We start from the raw sequence: 24,514 nt of genomic DNA, 5'->3' as shown, positions 1-24,514 counted from the left end.
ATGGGCTTTCATGTGGGATTAATTTGAATCTTTTCTGAAATAGGTGGTGATATCCGAGAAGAGTCTGCCTATAAAGTCATTGTTCTACCAGCTGCCAAATCAAAATGCCCCCGTTGTCGAAAATACACTGCTGATTCAGCAGAGACTCCATGTACACGTTGTATGCAAATACTTGGTGAGAAATGATACCTATTCCCATAGCGGTCAAATAGCTGTGCTGGCTAAAGCAAGATTCACATTTTGAGAAAACGTGGAATATAGAAGTATCTACAAGAAACCAACATATTGTTTGTCTGAAAGCTGGAAAGCTAAATTCAAAATTCACGTGTATATATTTAAGCTTGTACACTTAATAAACTGCTTACTAAAATGGCTGATAGTCCTTTTCTTTGTAAGTCAGAAAAGCAGCACAAGAGGAATTCAAATCCATGAACAAGCTGGCTTTTTTAGTCTGGTGTTAGCTAGCTGACAGTTGACTTTAGACTTTAGCACTTAGGTGGTGCAGCTTTATTGCCGTTCATGGGTCTGCATGAACCTTTTTTCTGTAGTTACTTCCAGCACAATCAACCCCCTCCCCCCCCCCTCCGCCAACGCAGATCACATATCAGTAAGAAAAAAAATATGTGGAACCTTCATCCTGATCTAGATTTCTCAATCATAATTAAGAAATTACTTTGTTAAATAAGCATTTGCCCTTTAACTGTGTAGCAATAAATATGAGTGGATGGCTCTGCTTTCCACAGAATGGGTGCGAGTTCAGTATTCAATTAATTTTTCACTGTGATTGTTAACCATTTAAGAGTGAAATACTCTTTTACAAAGTCTCCACTCACCGTCAACAACAGACAGATGGAAAGATCTTCATAAACTTGGTTCTATCACCTAGTCCCACTGAATTTCAGACTACTCTGTCACAATAACTGAAGGATCACCATAGCCTCTTTTCTCCAGACAACAGCTACCTAGTTCCTTCAACTGTTCTATGCTAACTTCAGCATTCTCTCCAGGGGTTTTCGAACTTGACAACTTTGGATACATGGACTTCAACTCCTGGAGTTCCCCATCCATCATGCTGGTTAGGGATTTCTGGGAGTTGAAGGCCACATATCTTAAAAGTCAGACCAATTTCTCAATTGTTAACACTGTCATATATTGGAATAGTTATGGTCCAAATATAACATTCAACATAGGGAAGAGAATGCAGTACACCAAATTACAATTAGCTGTACAGCAAGGAAAGTTGTTACAAATGAGACCAATGTTTTTACAAAAGTAATAAACTAAAATTAGATTCCTGATTTTATTTGATATTTAAAACATGAAGAGGCAACACCTTTTTTTGTTTCCACAATGATAATTTTTCTCATCAGACAGCTTGCTCTTCATAAGTTGATACTGTTTTTATTGTGAAAACTCAGCCATAATATAACTGTAGAAAGCCATTCTTTAATGCTGCAAGTTTATGGCCAATTGCCTCTTGATTAAATGTAATTAGGCTATCATTTTGAAGAAGTATTACCTAACCAGCATACATAATATTTAAGAGCTCTGATTTCTTGGCTTCTGGTTGAATTCATCTTGTTTTAACATTTAAAAAGCAGTCTATTTTCTAGCACATAGGAAATTCTTAATATGTTAATTTGAACAGCACTAAATTGTTCTTAAGCAAACTATTACACAAATGCTCAGTATTAGAAATAAATATTTAGAGTTATACACAAATATACACACTGCTGGTATTACCCACCAACGGTAGATCTTAACATATATTTATCATCTCGAAAGTCTTGAACTGTTAGATTACCAAAGATGTTGAGACTGTTTCATCAAGATGATTCTGGTTCTTATATACAATCTTCATTTTTATTAGAGACCTGTTTAGCCACTGTGCTTCAGTTTCAGTCTTGTTGTCATGACATTCCTTCCACAGCTTCAATTAAATGCAAGGCAACGCTATACTGCCCATGGTTTTCTGGTAGGTGTTCTATCACTTTATTTACCAATTTAGCTGTTGTAGTAATTGGCACTTCTACATTTTTAAGATCTTGTGGATCCTGCAGAGAGAATTGAGATAGTCTTTAGGTTTCTCTACAAGAAACAGACATACCAGTTCATTTCTAAAACCTAACTGATAAACCTAAGAGAATCTCTATTCATGATTAGGAACATCCTTTTAAACTAGTTTTATGAATGAACCCTAATTCAGTGATGAATATAGCAGATAACTACTTTTGAAGCTTTAGGATCATTTCCAAGAATTTTCAACCCTGCCACAGCCATTCTTAGAAGATAAGAGAAGATGAATGACTTCTTGCTTTATTTAGAAGTTTGACAGCTAAGACAGCAAAACTCTAGTTACAGAAAGCAATCTCACCACTTTACTTCTGGGGTTAATTCTTTAAAAAGACTGCTTACCCTACCCTTAAATTAACCATACACACATCATCAATTCTTGTCTATGTTTTTGTGCGGTGCACTGAAGTGAAATAAAGCTCCGCCTCCAACTGCTGCAGGACCAATATGAAGCGGGTGTGTGCATTGTTCAATACATTTGTACAATAACATGGATTAAATGAAGCCCATCTCCACTCTGCACCATCCTTTTTCCAAAAAATACGACAAATGCTGAGTGTACTACTTGTACTGTATAAATAACTCATGAAATTCTCAGATAAATTACACACACTCTCTTATGCTTCCATAGCAAAGTTCAGATTCCACACCATGTAGACTGTTAATATTTAAGCAGCGCATGCTATTAGGGAAATAGTGGTGTAAATGTCACGTTGGCTCCTATATTGTACATCTTAGGTAAGCATGCTCAAATGAGTTGGCCCTGCTTTCCTGCTGCTGAGCAACATATATTACTCTATTTTCATTTTCACGTATGAAACCTTTTCACATCCATTTCATTTTTTTGTACAGCATTAATAAACAAAAGTACCTATCAACTTCTTAAATTACGGTTTTCTGAATACACTGTTCCTTATCTTGCAATATGTTTAAAAAGCAGTGGATCTTACCATAGCTTTAAGCCAAGTGCAAAGTGTTGTAGGTAGTCTGGCCAAGAGCTCCATGCCTTCTTTTGTTTGAGTGTGCAGTAAAGCATAGGCCAGCCTCTGTCCAGCCAGCACCAACAACTGGGATGCAAGCACTTCTTTGTCCTCTACCTGAAGAACAGCCTGCATATACAAGACATCAACTATGTCAGCTGTTACTCTTGCAACACACAATACTTGTTTTTCAAAACAACTTTTGAAAAGAAGCCACTGATGGATGGAGATACATGCAGGTCAGTCCAAGAAGGCACCTTCCCATGAAGCTATTTTTCATTTTAAAAAGTACCCGGTCAAAAGTTAGTTAAAAGTATTAAGAGAACAGTTTGTTCACAAAAAAATAATATTGTAATGGTCAAATGTACAAATTTGTAAAGCCAACATACAAAGGTAGTCAAGTTTTTAAAAATCAATTTTAACTCCTTTAATCCCTGCAAAACTTAGTCATTGCAAGGCTTTACTCTATTGTATAATACTGTGTTGGCATATCAGAAATGGGGTGCATAGGGAAAAAAGGGTGAAGGTCATGTGTGATTGGTTGTGTGTGTGTGTTTGTGAATATTTGCATAAATATGTTCTAAAATTCTTTCATATATAGGCCATGAAAAAAGCACCACAATACAAACATTAAAACCTTTCTTGATCCACGCATAAGAAAGCGCAATTAATACTAAATTTGGAGATTTCAAGTGTCTCATAAGTAAGCTGTCTTGGCTTAGGGGTGACTAGTTTCTGAGCAAATGCTAAGAAGGCTCCAAAAGCTTTTTCTTTTCCTTTTAATAAAAACCTCTTCTTAATTCCTACTCTCCTTCCCATTTTCTGCTACAAGGCACAAAGTTTGGAGGGCACAATCCTGAGGAAAACAGGTGCACTTCTCTTTTTTATGTTTAGATGCGTAAGAAGGCATCCTTTCTAGATGGCACACCAGATGAATACATGCAAAAACAGCAGTACCAGTGCCAGAAGTTTATTTTAGAGAGAGGAGAAATTTCTCACTCCTATTAGCTGCTTATCTGCACCTGAACTCACTGGATCATGGGTGTTAAAGTCAGAACTATACCTAACAATGTTTTCTGGATGTTTTCCAGGATAGTATTGCTATAATACTACAGCTTTTCACACAATTGTATAGGTTTGTATTAACATAGGTTTCATATGGTCTTCAGAGGGAAATAGGTGTAGACTAACCACTACAGTTGCTTCTGCTCCCCAACCCACATCTACATAAAAGATGCTGCAGTGGAGGAAAAGCACATGAACAGTAATATAGAGCAATGGATCCTGATTGACCTAAATTTCATCTAAATTTGGAGGAATGGTGTGACAACTCTGGCAGCCAATTTGGGAAATGTACTCCACCTTAAATAAGACACGGTATTATAACAACAACAGTTCTCTACTGTCTCTAATACACTCTCCATAATCACTTAGAATACTTTTTTAATCTGCTAGAGTCAGTTTATCCTTTCTCTAGCAAGCTTTTTTTTTTAAAAATTCTGCAAGCTTTTTTAATCAAATGTATTCAAAATGCATCTTTGAGGATTTGAGAGCAATGTAAAGAAGTTTCACTAATAACCATGACAAAACTGTACAATCTGCTGCTGCCCTCAACAGGCAGAAATGCATGACTGCTGTACATACAATTTCTGTGTGTAAAATGTGTACCTCTTCTCCAAGATGATCCAGGCCGTAATTATAGAGCTCACACACGTAGTACCGTCTGATTATATCCTCAGAAATTTGAAGATGATGTGCCAGATCCAAAGCCAAGGCAGGCCAATCCCTGTCCTTTAGTGACACTGCAACTTCTTCCGATCTGTCTGACATCTGAGACGGAGCTTGGGCCTGAGCCAGTGCACTCACCAGTTTGGTTAAGAACTTGCAAGCAAAAGAAAAACCTCCACATCAGCACCAGTTTGCAAAAAAGAAACCTACGCTTGTTCATTTCCTCCCCAGATTTAACTTACTTGATGGCGTAAGCTAAGCAGAGTGGGATCTACTTCTCCACTAGGCAGTAACTGAATTGAAGTCAAGTCTTTGAAAAAAGCATTTTTACCCTGTAAGAATGGAACACAGAGGAACAATATAGAAAACAGCTACACTTGCTTAATGTAAGTATACAGTATGCAAAGTATGGGAGTAAATAGACTGCTTCCCAGGTCAACGCACCATTAATTTCTGTTCGGAATTTGTAAAGTCAATTAGCCTTGATTCCTATGTAGGTGGATAAAATACAAAATCTAACTTGGTAGGAGAACTGCCCAAAAAACTTCCACCAACTTCTAGATTTTTTCTATTCTAACCGCAGTTTCTCATTCAATGCCCTGCATGAATTTAAACTCTAGGGTTAGAGATACTTTTCACATTCAATTAACTTCAGAGGTGGTATTCAGCAGGTTCTGACCAGTTCTGGACAACCGATAGCGGAAATTTGAGTAGTTCGGACAACTGGTAAATACCATCTTTGACTGGCCCTGCCCCCATCTATTCTCTGCCTCCTGAGTCCCAGCTGATTGGGAGGAAATGGGGATTTTGCAGTATCCTTTCCCTGGAATGGGGAGGTAATGGAGATTTTACAGTATTCTTCCTCTGCCACACCCACCAAGTCACACCACGCCCACCAAGCCACACCATGCCCACCAAGCCACACCCACAGAACTGGTAGTAAAAATTTTGAATCCCACCACTGTTTAACTTGGAGCCCACATTTGAGAGTCAGCAGTTTTCAACAAAGTGTCATGTCCGCATACCTTGCTATCAAAAAGAGAGAGGGGTTTCACACTCTTCAGAGAGAACTTCATGGTTCCATACAAAATGATGCAAAGCACGGACTGGTGCTCAACCAGAGGATAATGGATGTGTTTCTGTTCAAGTGCTAACTCCACTAACGAGCTTTGTCCTTCAACAGACACCCAGGCATCTTCTGTGTCCAGCACAGGAAGTGGCATTTCATCACACCGTATATCAGCCTGATGCAGTAAGAAAGAGAAAAGCATTGGTATTTTAAAAGTAATTGAACATGGCACATTGGCCATGTTCAAGGAAACTCAGAGGTTAGTTGGAGAAGGAGGAAATTACCAGGAGTAACAGTTGCATCAAGAAATCTTACTTGAAAATAAAAAAAAATGTACAGCTAAAAAAAATGAAAACATTTATTCAAATGGAATGTTGCTAAAAATTGCATTATGTTACTATCTTCTGGTTTACAGGAATCTTTGACAACAATCCTTACATAAGGTTTAATTTACAGAACTATTGACATTACTTTGAAATTGGTCAGACTGATGAGAGATGATGAATGTATTAGAAATAATGTGCAGTTTAGGTTGAGGAAGGAGCTGTTACCTCCATGAGAATCTGAAGAAGATCTGAGCAAGACCCAAGGAAACAGGACACTGCGTTGTCACTCATCCCTACATCCTAGTTGACAAAGAGGAATTCATTTGTAAAAAAAACCCATTTCTTGAATATGTTTTAAAATATTTGTAGACGGAAATTAAACATTTAATGCAAAAAGAATATGAGCAGTAAAAAAATGAGTCATGCAAGACTCAGTATTCAATGCATTTTTTAATTTATAAAGTACTTTGACTAAATGTTTTATATATTTTTGTATTTACATCTATATATTTCATCAACAGTCAAATTTATATTTAAATAAATTGAAAATTACTAGATACATTTATCTGCCTCCAGTAATTTTTCAGTGGAAGATGTCATTGGCAAGATGAAATCATACCTAAAAAATGAACCTCACTTACTTATAAAGGCTGGCCATGTGAGGATAATGAAAATTGTTTAGGATTTAAATGGGGCTGGGGAGGAACATTAGCTGGCACCAAATACTAATCTAGAAGGATTTTTAAAGGATTGCAAAATATTCAGATTAAAATGCAGATTCTCTGAAAGGCCCTAATCGGAATATTGCCACACATTTGCTAAAGTTTCAAATTTTGAAAGGATGCAAATACACATAGGCAGCAAGTTTACAAAAAATGGTATATTTTTCATCAAGAATTCTATATAATATATAATTTGTAGAGTTTCAATCATAGTTGTCCAATGCTAATTCTTTAGGAGAAAGGTGTTGAACCGATTCAGCACAAGGCTGCTCAGGCCTTTTTCTAGTTTGTTCTTTCAGTTGAACTTTAAAAGAAATCTGAGCAACTGGCAACTGTCATCAGCATCATTTCTAATACAACAGAGGTGGATAATGGATATGGAGCTTACTTTATCGGAAACAAATTCTGCATCACTCAACCAAATCTGATTGAGGAAAAATACAAGATAACTGGGCCAGCAAATACACTAGTGCGTAGCAATAATTCCTTAAAAAGGCAGGAGATTGAGCTAGATGGTCTCAAAGATTCCCTCCAATCTTTAGATTCAGTTAAAACATTTTTTTTTTAACTTTGTAGAGAAACAAATAAAGCTCCTCATTCAAACCTAAACATCAGAACTACTTTATTCTTGTAAAAACATGCTTAAGACGGAGGGAAAAAGTGAATGGAGGAGTACAAATCTGCTCAAAGTCATGTTCGCTTCATGGAAATTTGTCTTAAATATCATCTTAAATTAAAAACCTAAAATAATAGGTGTCTCTTGGGCTGAGCTCAGAGAAAGGTGAGCCAAATAAAATGATGAAATAGCTGGAAGCGAAGGCTATTGCCTTAGCTTAAGTTGGCAGAAATCCCCAAATTCTGGTTAACACAGATGTCATCAGATCTTGTATGCATATTTTAAATAAAGAAAAAGGTTTACTTGCCCGTCTGCATAACCTGTCTTTTGGTGCTTTTCCAACCTATGACAGAAATTTATTTAGAAGGACTCGATACACTAATATATTCCATCTCAACAAATAGATAAATTGCCATCTCTGTTCACCACAAACATTTTTTTTTAAAAAACCCTCCCTCCTCCCCACTTCTCATAAGTTTATGGGTATGCGTGAAATAACATTTCTTTTAAGTTATGACTAGTAGCTAAGTCTTAGTGCTTTTCCCCAGAATTAATTATTTCAAACTTTTAATTAACTAATTAGTAAATCAATCGAGACAGAGTCTAGATTTGGTGATGAAGTGATGAGGAAAAAACATCTACTGATGTACTTCAGCAGCAATTAAAAAACGATGTTAAAAAAAATCACTGAGAAACTCGGTTTGAAGAAATTATGTGTGCAGTTGAGAGGGATGAAAAGATTTTTTTTTCCTCTCTAGAATTCTCCCGCAAGTGCAACATCCACTTTTCTTCCCCCTTGGGGGCAGGGAAAGGATGGACGAACTTGTATGTAAAAATATTGTTCCTAATGGCTTTCAAATCAAAAGAACTAACAGTTCTACTTTCTACTGTTTTGGTAGATACCACCTTGTGTGCTGTGTCTTGTTTTGCACTCCACGTAGAATAATAATATACAAGTATTTGAATGCAATTCAGAAAGAAAGCCAAGCTCTTTTCTCTAGAATGTCAATGATGAAATAACAGATTTAAATTAAAAGAAGGCAGGTGTCAATTGAATATCAGAAATAACCCCAGTAAAGTAAGCAGTGTTTAAGAGTGGAACCAAATTGTCCTGAGAGGTAATTAGCTCCTCTTCATTGAGTATAGCTAACTACAGAATTGTATAACTTAGATTCAGTCCTAAGAAAGGTTTGAACTTAGTGACCTGAAAATCTATATCTAACCAAGTTTCATTTACTGAGAGTCCTTATATGAAAGCGATATTAGATATTCTATTTAACTTGGTTTTTTAACATAATGCAATACATACCTTGTCCATTAAGTAGGTAGCCGCAGACAGCCTTTTCACTATGAATGTGTTCCACATCATTAGAGCAATTCCTGAAATAGTTACACAAATTTAGGCAAGCAACATCAATGGTTTTGCCAGGTGAACTCATAAACTGCATGTTTCAAAAACGCCAATAATAAATATTTATACGGTTTACTTATATATAAATACCAAGCAGTTTCATTAATGAAGAATTCGTAATTGATTACGGCTAACAGTTACAACTTAGGAAAGCCAACATAAAAATATGTGCTTTTAGAAAAAAACTGAAAAATCTAAAATGACTGGACCTGACGTACAGCTAAGAGTATGTCTTTTCATGGGCTCAGTTCACCCCAGAGCTCTACCTGCAAGTGTTTATTAAGTGGTAACCTGAAAACTGTGGCTAAAGATCCAGGAGGGAGGGAGTTAAGTATCATTAAATGAGTAGGAATTTTGATTTGAGAGAGGCTCCGCTCTTCTCATATTTCCTGTATTTGTTAAGTAGCAATGTGTTGCTTGGAGAGATCTTCAAATTATTTATAAATTAATAAGCATTTACTAATGTGATGGGGCACTGACAAACATGGCATACAATGTTTATTGTGAACCAAGTCCAGTTTTGACACTGACTTCAGAATACTTCAATACTTCCATGCAGTTTTGATTTGCAGACAAAAATGACAGCTGGGGACTCAACACATAGATAATTCTGAATCAAATTCTCTACTTCGCATTGACACTTCCAGAATACTTTCTTTATTCTTACCATGTTGAATATGACTATTATCAATGCATCCAAGATGTTCTATGGCTCTGATGAGAAAATGTGCTTCCTTGATTAGAAAAACAGAAATAACCAATATTAGTCAGTGCAATGAAGCACATAAACAATAATCTTCCCAACTACTTATTATTTCAATTTATTATTTCAGGTTGTGTTGTAGATAATATTTTCTGCATACAGATCTTTATGACCAGATAGTGTAGGCCATGACAACACAAATGCTATCTATTCACAGAAGCAAATAAAAAAAATTATAGTTCTATAAAAGTTTCAGCTTTTCAAAAGTTATTCAGACAGAAATAACCGCAGCTGAGTTGACTCTTCTCAAAGTTTGAAGTAAAAGTTATTATAACCACCAAGCAGCATATAATGGGACCTATCATAAATAATTTCTAAATATTCTGATATATTATTTAAGGCTGATATATTGATATCAAATATTGAATAAAATAAATAAAATATATTTGATATATTTTATTTTAATTACCATATCCTGGAAAATTGCAGCAAAGTTTTAATAGTGATAAAGTACAGTTTGTACAGTTGACATATAACCTGATCTTCCATTGAAACAGTTTCTATATCAATACAGTGTGTCCCTTTTTTCAGCTCACTTGGGGAGAACATTTATATGCCATCACTTCTAATAAATTATAACAATATCAATGTGCAAAATGTGCCCTATCACTTGAAACAAAGAGGATAGGATACCCACATACCAAAATAAAATTATCGGACAATCATAAGGCTGAATGGGAACTTGGAGGTCTTCTAATCCAACAACTACCCTTACACTATCCCAAGTAAATTGTTGCCCAATTTTTTCTTGAAAACCTCCAGCAATGAAAAACACCCCATAAGTCCAGGAGGCAGCTTTTTCATTGATTAACTGTTCTCACTGTCAGAAAATTCTTCCTTAATTTCAGTTTGAATCTCCCTCTGATGAAATTCCACCCGTTGCTTCTTGTCCTGCCTTCAGGTGTGAGACATCTCTCTTGGATGACTCCTGCGACTTTAATTACTGACCCTGAACTGCCAGCAGAAAAAGAATCGCAGGCTTCTGTTGGGGACAGCTTGCAGGCCAGTGAAGAGGAGGGGGAGGAGCTGCCTTCCTTGGTGGATCTCACAGCATGCAGGGCAGAAAACTGAGGTCTGCAGATTGCTTGGGAAAAGGCTCCGTTCCTCTTGAATGACTGCACTGGGAAGCTATTTTGTACAGCAGACAGAGGGAGGTTTTGCTGGGAACGACATGTGTGGGTTGTGGCCATGTGTTTGTCCTTGTTTCCTGCTTGACTTTTGAGCTTCTGAACCTCTATAACGAGTGAGCTAATGTAAATGTACTTTTAGTTTTGCCTGGGGGCTTTATGTTTATGTTTATGTTCATTTCTTGGATTTACTTGTTTGAGCAGCTTGTTATTTGTTTTATGGACTAATTGACCATTGCCTGGGGAATTGATCTGGGCATGGTCGTGGCTGGCTTTGTTTGGGACAGTTCCAAAGCTAGGTGAAGGGAACTGCTGGGGAATACCAATAAAGCCATCCATAAACTATAGTGACATGAATGTGTGAGTGAGTGGGGCAGCGCAAGATGCTATCTATGCAGAATAAATCAATCCTCTCTTCCTTACGACAGTACTTCCGCTACTGGAGATGGCTATCACGTCACCCCTAAGTTGTTTCTTTTTGGGGGGGGGGGGTTGGTTAGGCTAAACATACCACGTTCCCTTAACTATTCATCATAGGATTTAGCCTATCATCTTTGCTGTTCTTCTCTGCACTCTTGGTAGGGCTTGCTTCACATCTTTTTTGTGCCATGCAACAAGAACTGGATGCAATATTCCAAGTATGGCCTCACTAATACATATAGACTAGTACTATCACTTCCTGTGATCTTGAAGCTATCCCTCTGTTGATGCAACCTAAGACTGCATTGGCTTTTTTGGCAATTTTAAGCATTTTTTTTAGCCTAGCCTAGTAGTAGTAGTAGTAGTAGCAGTAGCAGTTAGACTTATATACCGCTTCATAGGGCTTTCAGCCGTCTCTAAGCGGTTTACAGAGTCAGCATATTGCTCCCAACAACAATCCGGGTCCTCATTTTACCCACCTCAGAAGGATGGAAGGCTGAGTCAACCCTGAGCCGGTGAGATTTGAACAGCCGAACTGCAGAACTGCATTCAGCTGAAGTAGCCTGCAGTGCTGCATTTAACCACTGCGCCACCTCGGCTCCTAAGCCTACCTATTTTCTAACTACAGAGCCTGAACAAAAAATAATGAATTACTGTCATTATCTGAAAAGGTCAGGTAAGATTGTGCGTATCATAAAAAACACAAGGAGTAAGGAAATGAAAGGCTTCCTTTACCTCTGGATCTTTGTTCCACTGTACAACATACTCCCAGCAGGAATGAGCATGGAGGACATCCATCTCCAGGCTGCAAGGAAACTGTTCGTATGCTAAACGGAGTAGTTCTGAGAACATGTTTTAAGAAAGGATGATTATTATTTTGAATTCTACTGCTGCAATAAACAGAAATAAAGAGCATGCCAGGAATTCTTTTTTTTACCTAACATGGGTTCCATGCTCGGCTGGTCTTCTCCACCTTCACCTACAAAATTGCTGTCAGTCTGCTGTGGTTCCTCCTTGCTTTCTGCTTCATTGTTCTGTCGGCCTAATCTGAGTAAGGACAAACTGAGGTCTTGCTTAAAAATCCATTTGGCTACACTGTCAGCAACGCCTCCTAAAGGAAAGTGAACAAGGTTTAGGATCAGTTTGCAAATTTTCCCCAAAACAATAGTTCTTTCTTTCTACTGTAATCTTAAACTATGGAATTTGCTGCCATTGGATATAGTAGTGCACAAATAGGGAGATAGGACTGGACAAATTCATGGAATGCTTAGTTCTCAGTGACTACTATATTGGGGATTTCATTTTATCTATGAACACTTAAAACATTTATAAATATAGAGGTGTGATGACTATACTACTTCCTGTCTCACAAGCAGCATACTATATTTTAATGTCGATTCTTTAAATAGTCGATCGTCTTCTCCATGCCTATGCGTCTGAAAGTGTAGATTGCTGTCTCTGTGCATGTTTCAACAGGTGTAAGATGAAAATGGTTTGAAGGACAGTGTCTGGGAGTTTAGCCATAGGTGGGATTCAAGCAGTTCTCACCAGTTCCCCAAACCGTTAGTTAATTGCTTATGCAGTTCAGAGAACCGGTGCTAGAGGGGGATTTTTCTCTCTCTCCCTCCCTTCAGTTAATAGTTCCACTTAACAGCTGCAACTGGAATGCAGCCCATACATACTGTACCAAGTAAATAAACAGCAGCAGAAACTGACAGGATTAGGGCAGGGAAACCCATCAATCACCCATCTAGGGATGGGATTAATCTCTTCCCTTCAGGAAGAAGGACAAGATTACAAGCATTTTCATTATAAAAAGTGTTAAGTAACGCTTCTGTGATCAGCTGATACTCTCTGGAGTTCCCTAAGACCTTTTATAGCTGCTGCAGTGTTGGCTACTTCTTGTTTTTTCTTGAGAGAAAAGATACAGGAGGGGACAATGATGCATCTTATTCATACAGGCCATGAATTTAATGCATGTGTGATCCAGCCAGCTATATTGCTTCTGCTGTGAAGCACCCCATTTAGAACATAGAGAACATAGAACAACAGAGTTGGAAAGGTTAATGGCTTTTGGCAGCACACCAAGGCTTTCAATTAGCCTGAGCAGCTGCTCTTAGTTTCCCTCTCAGCTGCTGCGTTTGCTTTGGGGTTGACTTTTTTTTAAAAAAAGAGGGAATGGCTGTTTTAAGTTTTCTGCATTGTTTTAATGGTGCCTGGCACTGTCCTTTTGGGGTGTACTTCCCTCACTCTTTTTGAAAGCTTCTAGTGATGGAGCACCCACAACTTCTGAAGGCAATCTATTCCATTGGTTGATTGGTCTCACCCTTAGGAAATTTCTCCTTAGTCCTAGGTTACTTCTCTCTTTGGTTAGTTTCCATCCATCGTTTCTTGTTGTGCCTTTTGGTGCTTTGGAAAATAGATTGACTTTCTCATTTTTGTGGGAGCCCCTCAAATTTCCTGACAGAACACTTAAATCAGTGGAACAACTTGCCTCCAGAAGTTGTAAATGCTCCAACTGCAAGTTTTTAAGAAGAGATTGGATAATCATTTGTCTGAAGTGGTGTAAGGTTTCCTGTCTAAGCAGGGGGTTGGACTAGAAGACCTCCAAGGTCGTTTCCAACTCTGTTATTCTATTATATTCTAAATATTGGAACAGTGCTATTTTATTGTGAGTTGGACTAAGGAGAAATTTTCTAAGGGTGAGACCAATAAAGTTGGCCACGCCCACCCAGTCACATGATCCATTTCCCACAGAACACACAGGAAGCCACAAAATCTGGGTAGGTGTGGCTGGGGGGGGGCGTCATGTGACTGGGTGGGAGTGACATTGAATTGGTCACAGCTACTTACTCACATACCCACCAAGCCAAGCCCTCCAAGACACGCCCACAGAACTGATAGTAAAAAAAATTGAATCCCACCACTGTGTTCAGCATAGCCCAGGAATGCTGGTAGCCTTCTGAGCTTCCCTTGCTTCTCTTCTACCTCTCATGCTACTCAACCCTTCTCAGGATGGCTGGCCCTACAGGATTTGAGGAGACTATAAACTGTATCAATATTATACCTTTTAAACCAGAGAGTTTTTATATATGAAAATGACACCAGATTCCAGGGCATGAGGGAAGAACTAAAATTGGAATGAACTGGACCACTCAGGGTGGGAAGGTGTGTCATCCTCCACAGACCAAGTTTCATGTGCCAATGTGACATTTAGGCAGGCTTCTTATTTATTTATTATTCTATGTGCATACACATTTGTAATTCTATTTGTTATGGAATGTGGACTTTATTAAAGATAAAATGGTTGAAACCAGCTCAGACTGTTCCCAAATAAAACTCTTCAAGTCATGAAACTGTCCCCAAGAGGATTTCAATGGAAATACACTGTCAGTCTCAGTCCCCTCTGCAGTTTCCTACTCTATTTCACACATTACTCTGGAGAGTTTCCTGGGCTGAGTCCCAAGCAGCTACCCCAGGAGGAGAAATTAACCGCCACCCTTTTCCATCCCAACCCTTTTGGGAGGGGAGGGGGATCACCTTTTCCTCCTTCAAGCAACTTCTTTACAGAAAGTCTCCCGAGGGGCTCAGCCTGCAAAGAAGAAGCTGGGCTTGTCTTCTTGCTCAGTTTACTATTCAGGAGTGTCTGAAGTATTAGGCAATCCTCTAATTGTTTCAGGAGAAGCTTCCAGTATTCTATATCAAGAGAGAGGGCTTCCCAGGAATCTGTATCAGCACCTACAGTTATTTGGGGAAACTAATAAAAAAATGCTTTGTGAACTTCTCATATTAACAAGCTGACATTTTACATATTGCGTGCAGAAAGTCCAGATTTAGAAACTTCAATGATGAAAGAAGAAAACAAGTTACAGCATTCTGTCATATGTTCAGCACATACGTATTGTATTCGTACGTGCTATTTTTAAGAAGGTTCCCTTAGAGATGAGAAACAGCAGGAGATGCACCTTGAGTAAATACACATAAGATGTTTACACATTTCATATTAAATTGCCAGAAGTTTAAATTGAGGATGGAAAGAAGCCGGCAGTACTGCTCTATTTAATCTAAAAATAAAACGAGTGAACAGGGAGATCTGCATCCCTTCAACTCCTTGGAGAAAGGACATGATAATATAAATACACGTATTATGATCTGTGTTCACACAAGGACTGAGATAGAGCATGAGCAAATTCAAAAACAGTCAACTTTTGTTTAGTAAGAAGAAACATTTGTATTTTGTTTACATTACATTTCTTCTACTGGCACTTAATGTGCTTATTAACAATAATAAACTATAAAATGATTGTAACTTAGAAATGTAAACAAATGAATCAAACCAAAGAAGACACCAGCACTGAGTCAGTTAAAATTTTCTTCTAAAAACAAACCAAGAGACCCCTAAAGTTTGTTGGCATCTGCTAGTGAGAGAATTACAGAAATCCTAGCTTCTTTGTACAGCAGGTTCAAAGGCCTGGCAGTAGCTGTATAGAGTTTAGTACAGCCATTTCATAGTATTCATAATGGGTAAGCAACATATGAAATTTAGTTGCATCCAGTCATTGCCTAAACAATGAGACCTCACTTGTACATTTTCCAAGATACTTTATAATTGGATGTTTAGCGGCAAGTATTAAGAGTTGATTGTTTATTTTGGGGTAGGCTTTTTTTCCCCTTTGTAACCAAAGGACAGAATCTGAAGTTACATACCTTTTTTTCTGCAACACTATCACTTATCTGTGCTGTTACTGAATGCCCAACATGAGCAAATACCAAAGCAGCTCCATTATTCTCAGACTGAATACAAGCTGTTCTCATCTGCTGCCACCAGGGGGAAATGGACTGAGAATCCCAAGAATCATCTGTAGCAACCAAAGTCAAAAACATGCATTTGGGATGTCAACAACAGTTAGAAAATGCATTTGTTACAGAGGTTTTATTCCCAAATATTCACTTGTTAACAGGGAAACTTGTTTACTGATAGACTAAGAGAAACTATTAAAAACAAAGGTAAAGATATCTGTACATTTAGAGATCTCAGGTAGCTGTTAAGAGGGGGAGAGAATTAACTACCCACAGTAAGATCAAAGGAGTATTTGCAAAGTCTGTCAGCTGAGCAGGTGTAGAGAGTATGGGAGATGACCTTGATGGTGATTTGCAAGATCTGTTAACAATAGGGAGTGACAAGAAAAGAGAGATGATTATCAGACTTGCAAGGTTGATTTCAATTGCACACAAAGTCTAAAACTATTTTTATTGGGAGTGGCTATAACAGAATTGGGCAAGTATGATCATGCTATACCTCCTCCCGCTTCTTATAACATTATGGATTGGGAAGGTCTCTATCTGAACCTCTTCCACACTTTATATTTGTGTGGACTTAAGAAGTGTTTCATTGCTTTATAACGGATCTTGCATATCTCCATCAAGGTAATTTTCTAAACTCTCTACAGAGCATGTGAATATTCAGATCTTTTCAATGACATCATGGGAATTTTTTTTTATTTGCATGCAACATTAGGTCTGTAATATCTGCTTTCAAGTTCTGGCAACTGCCTGTTTTCAGAAATTGAGCATGTTCACTGAACGTCCCCCACCTGTCATTCTGCTCAGAAGTGACAACGCAGCTTGAAGGCAGCAAACTGACTGGGTTCTTTGAAGAACGATCTTTTCCTTGGAAAGCCACACACTGAGCAGAAGGGACTAAAAAAAGAGGTAGACAGTTTAGGAGGTTTAGTGAGAACAGATTTGGGAAATCACTTTTCCAATAAATTTAGTAAACTTTTCTAAACAAAAGAGAAGTTACTTCAACGTTCATCTGTTGACCACTGCATTCATATTATTAATATCCTCTAGAGACACACAGGATTTCAAGTTTGAAATCCTAGTCATGTGTATTTGTTCAATCATTCTTTCTCATTTTAATCATGATTTAATTGGGACCCCAGTTCCTTATCTTCTGCATTTGCATTCCGCAAAGAGTTATCCTAATTTTAAAATGCCAAACATTTTTTTCTGATGTTTTCAATCATTTTGGCTTAATCTGATTAAGTAAAATTGCTTTTAATTTTTCCGACATACATCTCAACAAAGTGGATAATCTCAGCAGAATTTTAATCCATAAGACTTTTTTTCCTCATTTTAGCTACATGGCAACTAATTGTGTGTTGTATGTGTCCTGTCAAAGAATCCTCCTGTCAAAGGTCTAGGGTTCACTGGTTTCCCATGCCTCAATTAAATTCCAAAGGAAGATGCCATAAGGGAATTCCTTAGTAGGGGGTTTCTTCCAAATCAGAAAGCATGAATAATTGAAAAGAGTACAAAGAATGTAAAATATGTTTAACAAGAAATAAATACAAGCAGTTTTAAATCTTGCAACAATACATAGGATCAAAACAATCATCACAAATATATCTAAAGTTCCCTGTGAATAAAGTAGAAAACCTTTTTTCACAGGGAAAGAAAACTGTGGAAACTAAAAGATAAATTTTAGTACAGCACTTCATGGATGTAAATTAAAAAATATGTGTCTCAATCTTCACTCCTGGTAACTGCCTCCCCTACAGTTTTCTAGGTTTTACTTCACTATTTTTATAAATTTCTATATTTCTATAAACAGTGATGGCAGGATTCCTTCTTCCTCCTCTTTTCCCCACAACCCCATGAAATGGGCTGATCTGAGAGAGAATGACTAGCCAAAATAATCCAGTCACTTTCATGCCTAAAGCAGGGCTAGAACTCTCAGTCTCCTGGTTTCTAGTCTGGAGTCTTAACCACTGCACCAAACTGATTCTGTAACAAGTTAAGCATCCCATTTTTATGATAGAGATGTAGCCAGATTGGTTTTTTTTTTATTTTATTTTTAAACAAACACAAAAGGACAAAACAAAAAAACAGAAAACATTAAAACTATCTGCCATTACAAATTATAAAAAGTGTGTCAGTTGGTTACAAAATTTCTGTGCACCCCTTCCATAGTCATCACTTACAATTCATATCAAATCACATATTTTTAAATCAAATATATTTATATATATTACTATTATTGTACCTCAACCTTCATTTGACTATGATTGTTTTTACATCTTTTTATAGGAAATATTCTAAATTTAAAGTAAAACTACCGTGTTTCCCCAAAAATAAGACGGGGTCTTATTTTCTTTTGCCCCACGAAATATGGCCTTGGGCTTATTATAGGGGAAAGGCTTTTTGTTTTGGGGTTGCTGGGCAGCTGCTCCCTTGTGAGCGGGCTCCTAAAGAGCCGGGCACAGCCTCAGGGGCAAAGCAGTAATAGTGCAGTCTTATGTCTCTTTTCATTTGTAGCATTAGTATTCTGATTACTTTCTTGGTAAGTCTTGTATGGACTTCTCTTCGCAACTTGTTGTTCATTTCGTATCTTATGAAAACTCGAAACCCTACGTCTGCTATTTCCATCAGTTCTTTATATATGCCAGCTGTCAAGCAGGAACCAATCAGAACCGAGTATGGCGCCCCCTAGTGGAACCAGGAAAGTGCCATACACAACACTGCCACTATAGCTCAAGGCTTTTTGTTAGATTTCAAGCAAGTTCATTATAATCTTTCAAGTAAAGACTTTGTCTTCCCTCTAATCCAGCTGCTGATAGAACTCCCGAAGAACACCTGTGTAAACAACCTGTGTTCTTCCTATTATCACTCTCAGTAAACAAGCTGAAAAGCCTTGAAGTGTTAAATGAGCAAAGAGAAAAAAGAAAAAACAATGTTTCCAAGCCTCCAGCCTCTAAGTGGCAGTGTTACTTCTTTTTCCTCTGTTGTTACAGCCCTCTTTGTATTCCTCTTTATATCTGTTCCAAACTTAAAGAAAAAAGATTCTTAAATGGAGAGAAAAAACAATCCAATCAAGCATTGTAAAAAAAAGAAAATTTTTAATCCATAGGTATAAAAAAGAATAAAAAATAGAAGAAAAACTAATCCATTCAGTTTAAAAAATAGGAAACATTTGCAAAAATTCCATCCATAAAAAGAAAATTAAAATTAAATGAGGAAGAACATTAAAAAAGATAACACACTAAGTTTAATGTGGCTTAATTTCGCCACTTGCTCTCTTCTGTCTTCAATTTAAATTTAGCTTTATTTTTTGGGGGGTAGTCTCTTTTCTAATAATAAAATTTCCTCACCAATTCAACGCACTTTCTCTTTCCGCTTTCTTTCCGTTCCAGAGCTGTCCCAACTTCAGCAGCTTCAATGGCTGCGTTTCTGTCATCAGAAATAAGAGCTTCTCCTGGATCAATTAGGGACTTTGCGGTGTCCCTGAGATCAGCAGGACGTACTCTTCTCTATCACTGTCTCTAAGGGATGGTTTAGGTCCAAAAGGACTGTCCAGCAGCAGAAATATTGACTGCGATCTTAGAGCTCCAAGATTGCACGTCGTGTCATCGCAACGTCAGCTACTCCTCTCCGCCAGATTGGTTTTATTATATATGCCTTTTGTTGCAGATTAGTAATCTAATTATTAATTCAATTAAATTCAGAACTCTTTAAAACATATAGGAATGCAAATGAGCAAATTGTTTCTATATATAAGTGTCTTCTCCCCAATCTCTTCCATGTTTTAATTCCCTTCCGCACCCACTTAATGCTATAATTTAGATTCTTATTCATCTATCAAACACTGGAAGTTTTTAAGAAGATGTTGGATAACCATTTGTCTGAAGTGGTGTACGGTTTCCTGCCTATGTCTGGTTGGGACCTCCAAGGTCCCTTCCAACTCTGTTATTCTATTCTAACAAGGAGTGCTATTTCCCATATATTGGCTATAAACCAACAAGCAATTAGAATATAGGCCTGATGACCACAATAAAGAATAAAACAGGCAACACTCACCAATAATATTTGGGGGCTAAATCCTGCAGACTTCAAAGTTTGACACATTTCTTCCATTGAACTTTCTCCATGTAAACATTTCCAGAAAAAAAACCCTCCTGTACATATACATAGAAGACAGCATACATTTTTTTACTTCTTCAACCCTCTGTTCTACCCATTAAATTTTTTCTGATTGAAAACAGAACAATCTATCAGAAAGTGAAGATCAGACCTATTCACAGTGAGAGTAAATTACATCAATGAGAGCTATTTATATTCTGCATTTTCCTCCTGTTTACAGGTAGTCCTCAATTTATGGCCATTCATTTAACAATGGTTCAAAGTTATGACCGCCTGGGTAAAAGTGACTTACAATTTGTTCTCCCACTTATGATTAATGCACTTCCCCCGTGATAACAAGATCATAATTTGGTTGTTTGGCAACTGGCTTGCATTTATGATTGGCTGAAGCATCCTGTTGTCACATGATAGCAATTTACAACCTTTTTTGCAAATCTGGATCAAAAAACACATTAGGGAAACTGGATTCATTTAACAATGTCATTCACTTAACAAGCAGTATAAAAATTGGGTCCAGCTCAACTTATGACTGCAATGGAATGACTTATGATGGAAATTTCAGGCCTAATTGTGTTCGTAAATTGAGGACTACCTGTATACAATCTTGTTCCCATTGCACTAAACCAATGTTATTTGCATTGCATAGATCAAGGCAAGTCTTTAGTCTGCTCTGTAAAGCATAACGAATACTTCCTAATATTAATGTCTTCAGGGAGCTTCTTCAGAAAAACTTCCTAACTAAATTTTTAAAAAATCTATTACCCGAGCTCCTTAGTCAAGGTTATGTTAATAATCCAAGCTCATACCTAAAGCCACATATTCCTTGTCATCTAGCTTTTTCACATTAATTGAATCTTTTTCATAATTGAGGTAATCCAAGAAAGTTTTCACAGGCAGCATTCCATCTTTATCCTCTTCAAAATGTACCGAAGGCTGGGTATTCTGCTGTTTGTACTTCTCAAGTAACATCTGCAGCCTAGTGAATTCTTTTTCATCTAACCGGAGTAATTTAGCCAAGATCTTAAAAGCAATAAAACATGAATAAGAGAAAGTCAGATTTATCCTTGAAACTGCTCTCATATTCATTCATCACAATTATTCTGATAATAAATTTTGATTTAAGATATTTTGCTAAGTAGTTGTTATGTTGCATGATTCAGGATATTTTTCCCAATATCCCTTCTACCATTGCAGAAAATTGAGAGGATCTTACATGCACTGAATTTATTTCATGCAACAACTGAATGTATTGATATTTCTAAAAATGTTTGCTTGGACGTGGTATAGCTCACATTTCAAAAATGTACCTGCCCATTAGTTAATTTAAAATACATTCTATTTTGAGCTGAATACATAGATTGAAGTAACCTAGAATACTAATAGAACTAATTTAATTCTAGCCATAAGTCAAAGCTTTTCTCAAGAAGGCTATTGAAAATAGCATCATAGAAGAACTTCAAATTATTCCATATAATTTTGCGAAAAGCAAAAAATAGATTTCATAAGAAATATACCACAAAAAGTGTATTGCACTGACCAACTGCTGCCCAATTCTAGTGCCATTATTTTTGTATCTTCATGTTATCATTTTAAGTCTACAAAAACACTATAAAGCAAGGTTTGATACTTCCCTATGGTTCACGTGTTAAACACCAACACAATTAAGATACCAGTTTTTTCATAAAACATCTCCTTAATGCAGAATATTGTCAGTTCCAATTTCAGAACAGTAAATTCAAAGAGCTGAGTTCAATGCCGTAGATCTACCTGCATAAATGGGCTTCCTTGTCCAATGCAAGTCCAGTCCAGTCCAAGACCGAAGGAGTAGGAAGACTGTGGAAAATGTAGTGCTCTCTGAGCTTGGTCTTTTGCTTACAGAGATTTTATAACTGAACTTGATTAGAGCTACAGGGAGCATTGATGATATGACCTAGTTGGGTATTGAAACATCTGCAAGCAAACAACCAAGCTTAGAAAGCACCAACGACGCCACAGTTCCACACTGACCTATAAATATTGTCTTCTTGCCTGGAGAAGGAAGATTCCATTGTGCTCACAAACTCCATAAATACATATCATTCTTACATACCATGAATATATTTTTATTTTAAGAAGAGGGCTGTATGATTTTTTCTACTTTTTTTTATACACATGTCTGCCTTTCAAGGGTGTTTTTCTTTTCATAAAATTAAAGTTTCTCAATACTTACATTATCAGATGGCTCTGTCTCAGGCTGTATATTCTGAGAATTTAGATTGTTGACTGACTCGTGAAGCTGCAGCAGTTTTAGTTTATTTGTACAGAACTGTAGCAGCCCTTCATCAATATAGTCCATCTCTAGACAGAGTGACAGACAGTAAAATAATGCCCATTAGTCTCAATGAATGTGGTCAATGAATTGCACATTTGAGCTGTTAAAGCTTTCTGCAGCTTCATTAAGCAGGCTGCTAAGTAGGGTATTTTCAGTGTACAACAGCCGGCAAGAGGATACCATTTCATCAAGTTAAATCCTGGATAGGTTTTGTCAGTAGGCAAGTTAAGTGTCAGCTTCCCATTAAACAGGCAGTTGAAATCAAATCCAAACAAAAGAAAAAGCAACATTTGAAAGCTCGTAACAAGAAGTATCTAAGGAAGATGTTTCTATGAATTATCCAGCTTGCAATGCTAATCCGCAAAATGAATTTCCTACAAAGCTGTCTCCTTGATCATGCCTACTTTATTTATTTCCTCAGTTGCCATCGCAACAATTGATTTACCTCCCAGTGTTGAAAAATTAACATTCAATCCACAATCATTAAGAGTCCTCCAGACATTTATTTGAAAATTTTAATATTTTGACTGTATCTTTTCCTACTGAAGCAATGCAGGTCTTTCAAACAAAAAGTATGGGTTTACTTTCATAAATATCATTAATTATGTTGTCTCAATTTCTTATTTTATACAAATGGAACCAAATCATGTTCCTTGGGCTGCCTTGCAGTCTTTATCTGCTTTAGGATCTTATCTAAAAAGCGTAACGTTTTGTCATAATTCCTGGTGGAATTTCTAGTCTTTTCAGCTGAAACCTTGGTCTCTCACTTCAATCAGATGACTGATATAGTCACTCTGGATACCTTCCCTCCCTCTATTACTAGTTCAAAAGACCTTGATATGAAAAAATATCAATAGCAAGACTGGAGGTGGAATACCATAAAGATGATTACAGCTCTTCCTCAAAGCAGGTTGAAGGAAGGATGAAACCATACAGAACATTATAATGGATCTTAAAATGAATTTATCTGACATAAGCTTCAAAGGAAGAATACAAGCAAATCTCCAGTGATACACTTATGAAAATATTTGATACAATTATTCATTTTAAACAACACATTTTTCCAGTGAGCAATTCCCATTTTTGAATGATGTCAAAACAATCCCTGAAGGGGAGAGAATTATTTGATTCTGAAATGTTTCTATCATATATTACTGCATTCCCTTGTTCTCCTAAAGGAGGATCTCAAAATGCTACAGTATAGTCCAGGAGAGGGCAATCAATTTCCCCAAAGGGCCAATGATAAACTGGGACTGTTGTGGAGGGCTGCCGCTGCCGCCATCCCACCCCAATAACTCTGCCAATGCCTGCTCCTCTCCCCAACCCCAATGTTCTGTTCCCGAGGCCAACATCCACCTGCCAACATCAATGCCGCAGGCCACACAGAGCTAACCAAAGAGCTAGATGTGGCCCATGGGCCATAAAATGTCCAGGTATGGTATAGTTCCTGTTCTGACCCCCCTTGTCCCACACCAACACACACTCCGAGCCAAAGATAGGTTACGGCATTTAATTAATAGACAGACAGGTCCTTGGCAGCAAACCGGCACAGACAAGCTTGGGCAGCAATCCAACCTGCCAAGCTCACAGTAATGTTCTCCGACATTCGTTCCTGCGTTGACTTCTGCAAGAGGGGTGTGTGCACAAACAGTCTTTTTATAGTCTGGAGAGGATGACACCAGCTGAGTGCAATTACCTCCTGTAACTGTGCAACTGTTCCTGAAGCCTAGTAGCTCTTCGGTGCCATGCATCCAGGAACAACTCACTGCTAGCATCCGGCTCACTCTCCCTTGTCTCCTCCCCACTGGTCCAAGGCTCAGGTGCCTCCTGGTGGCCAACCAGCCTCTCTGCGCCATATTTGGAGTCGGAACCCTGTCCAGGGTCCTCCACATCCTCCAGAGCTGACTCATAGGGCCCCTCGCTGTCGGAGTCTGGTGGCAGCTCCAACGGCTCCTGCTGGGCCACAAGTTCCTTAGAGAATTATACTTGTTTCTTTCAAATGAAACTGAATTACCTACCCGCTAACACCAGAAACAAGTCCCACAA

The 24,514-nt window shown here is 37.6% G+C and overlaps 2 protein-coding genes across 3 annotated transcripts in view; one reads left to right on the top strand and one right to left on the bottom strand.

Annotated features, from left to right (window-relative positions):
• IARS2 (isoleucyl-tRNA synthetase 2, mitochondrial) overlaps positions 1-395 on the top strand; it is a 33,084-nt gene extending 32,689 nt beyond the window's left edge. Inside the window, exon 23 of the mRNA XM_032215484.1 lies at positions 44-395. Within this exon, the coding sequence (XP_032071375.1) occupies positions 44-186 (143 nt within the window). The 3' untranslated portion in view covers positions 187-395. The remainder of the gene's footprint in view (positions 1-43) is intronic.
• An 881-nt stretch (positions 396-1,276) lies between these two features.
• Positions 1,277-24,514, bottom strand: part of RAB3GAP2 (RAB3 GTPase activating non-catalytic protein subunit 2) — a 53,389-nt gene continuing 30,151 nt past the window's right edge. For both annotated transcript variants that reach the window (XM_032215481.1, XM_032215482.1), the window contains exons 19-35: positions 22,367-22,494; positions 20,964-21,177; positions 20,095-20,192; positions 16,830-16,935; positions 15,943-16,094; positions 14,776-14,992; positions 12,173-12,346; positions 11,971-12,077; positions 9,593-9,659; positions 8,824-8,894; positions 7,822-7,857; positions 6,402-6,476; positions 5,807-6,025; positions 5,024-5,113; positions 4,722-4,934; positions 3,024-3,182; positions 1,277-2,054 (exon numbers count right to left, since the gene is read on the bottom strand). In XM_032215481.1, the coding sequence (XP_032071372.1) occupies positions 1,911-2,054; positions 3,024-3,182; positions 4,722-4,934; positions 5,024-5,113; positions 5,807-6,025; positions 6,402-6,476; positions 7,822-7,857; positions 8,824-8,894; positions 9,593-9,659; positions 11,971-12,077; positions 12,173-12,346; positions 14,776-14,992; positions 15,943-16,094; positions 16,830-16,935; positions 20,095-20,192; positions 20,964-21,177; positions 22,367-22,494 (2,270 nt within the window). In that variant the 3' untranslated portion in view covers positions 1,277-1,910. The remainder of the gene's footprint in view (positions 2,055-3,023; positions 3,183-4,721; positions 4,935-5,023; positions 5,114-5,806; positions 6,026-6,401; positions 6,477-7,821; positions 7,858-8,823; positions 8,895-9,592; positions 9,660-11,970; positions 12,078-12,172; positions 12,347-14,775; positions 14,993-15,942; positions 16,095-16,829; positions 16,936-20,094; positions 20,193-20,963; positions 21,178-22,366; positions 22,495-24,514) is intronic.

Source organism: Thamnophis elegans, chromosome 4 (assembly GCF_009769535.1).
Source record: "Thamnophis elegans isolate rThaEle1 chromosome 4, rThaEle1.pri, whole genome shotgun sequence".
NCBI classification, from domain to species: Eukaryota; Metazoa; Chordata; class Lepidosauria; order Squamata; family Colubridae; genus Thamnophis; species Thamnophis elegans.
This window is presented reverse-complemented; position numbering and strand designations above follow the sequence as displayed.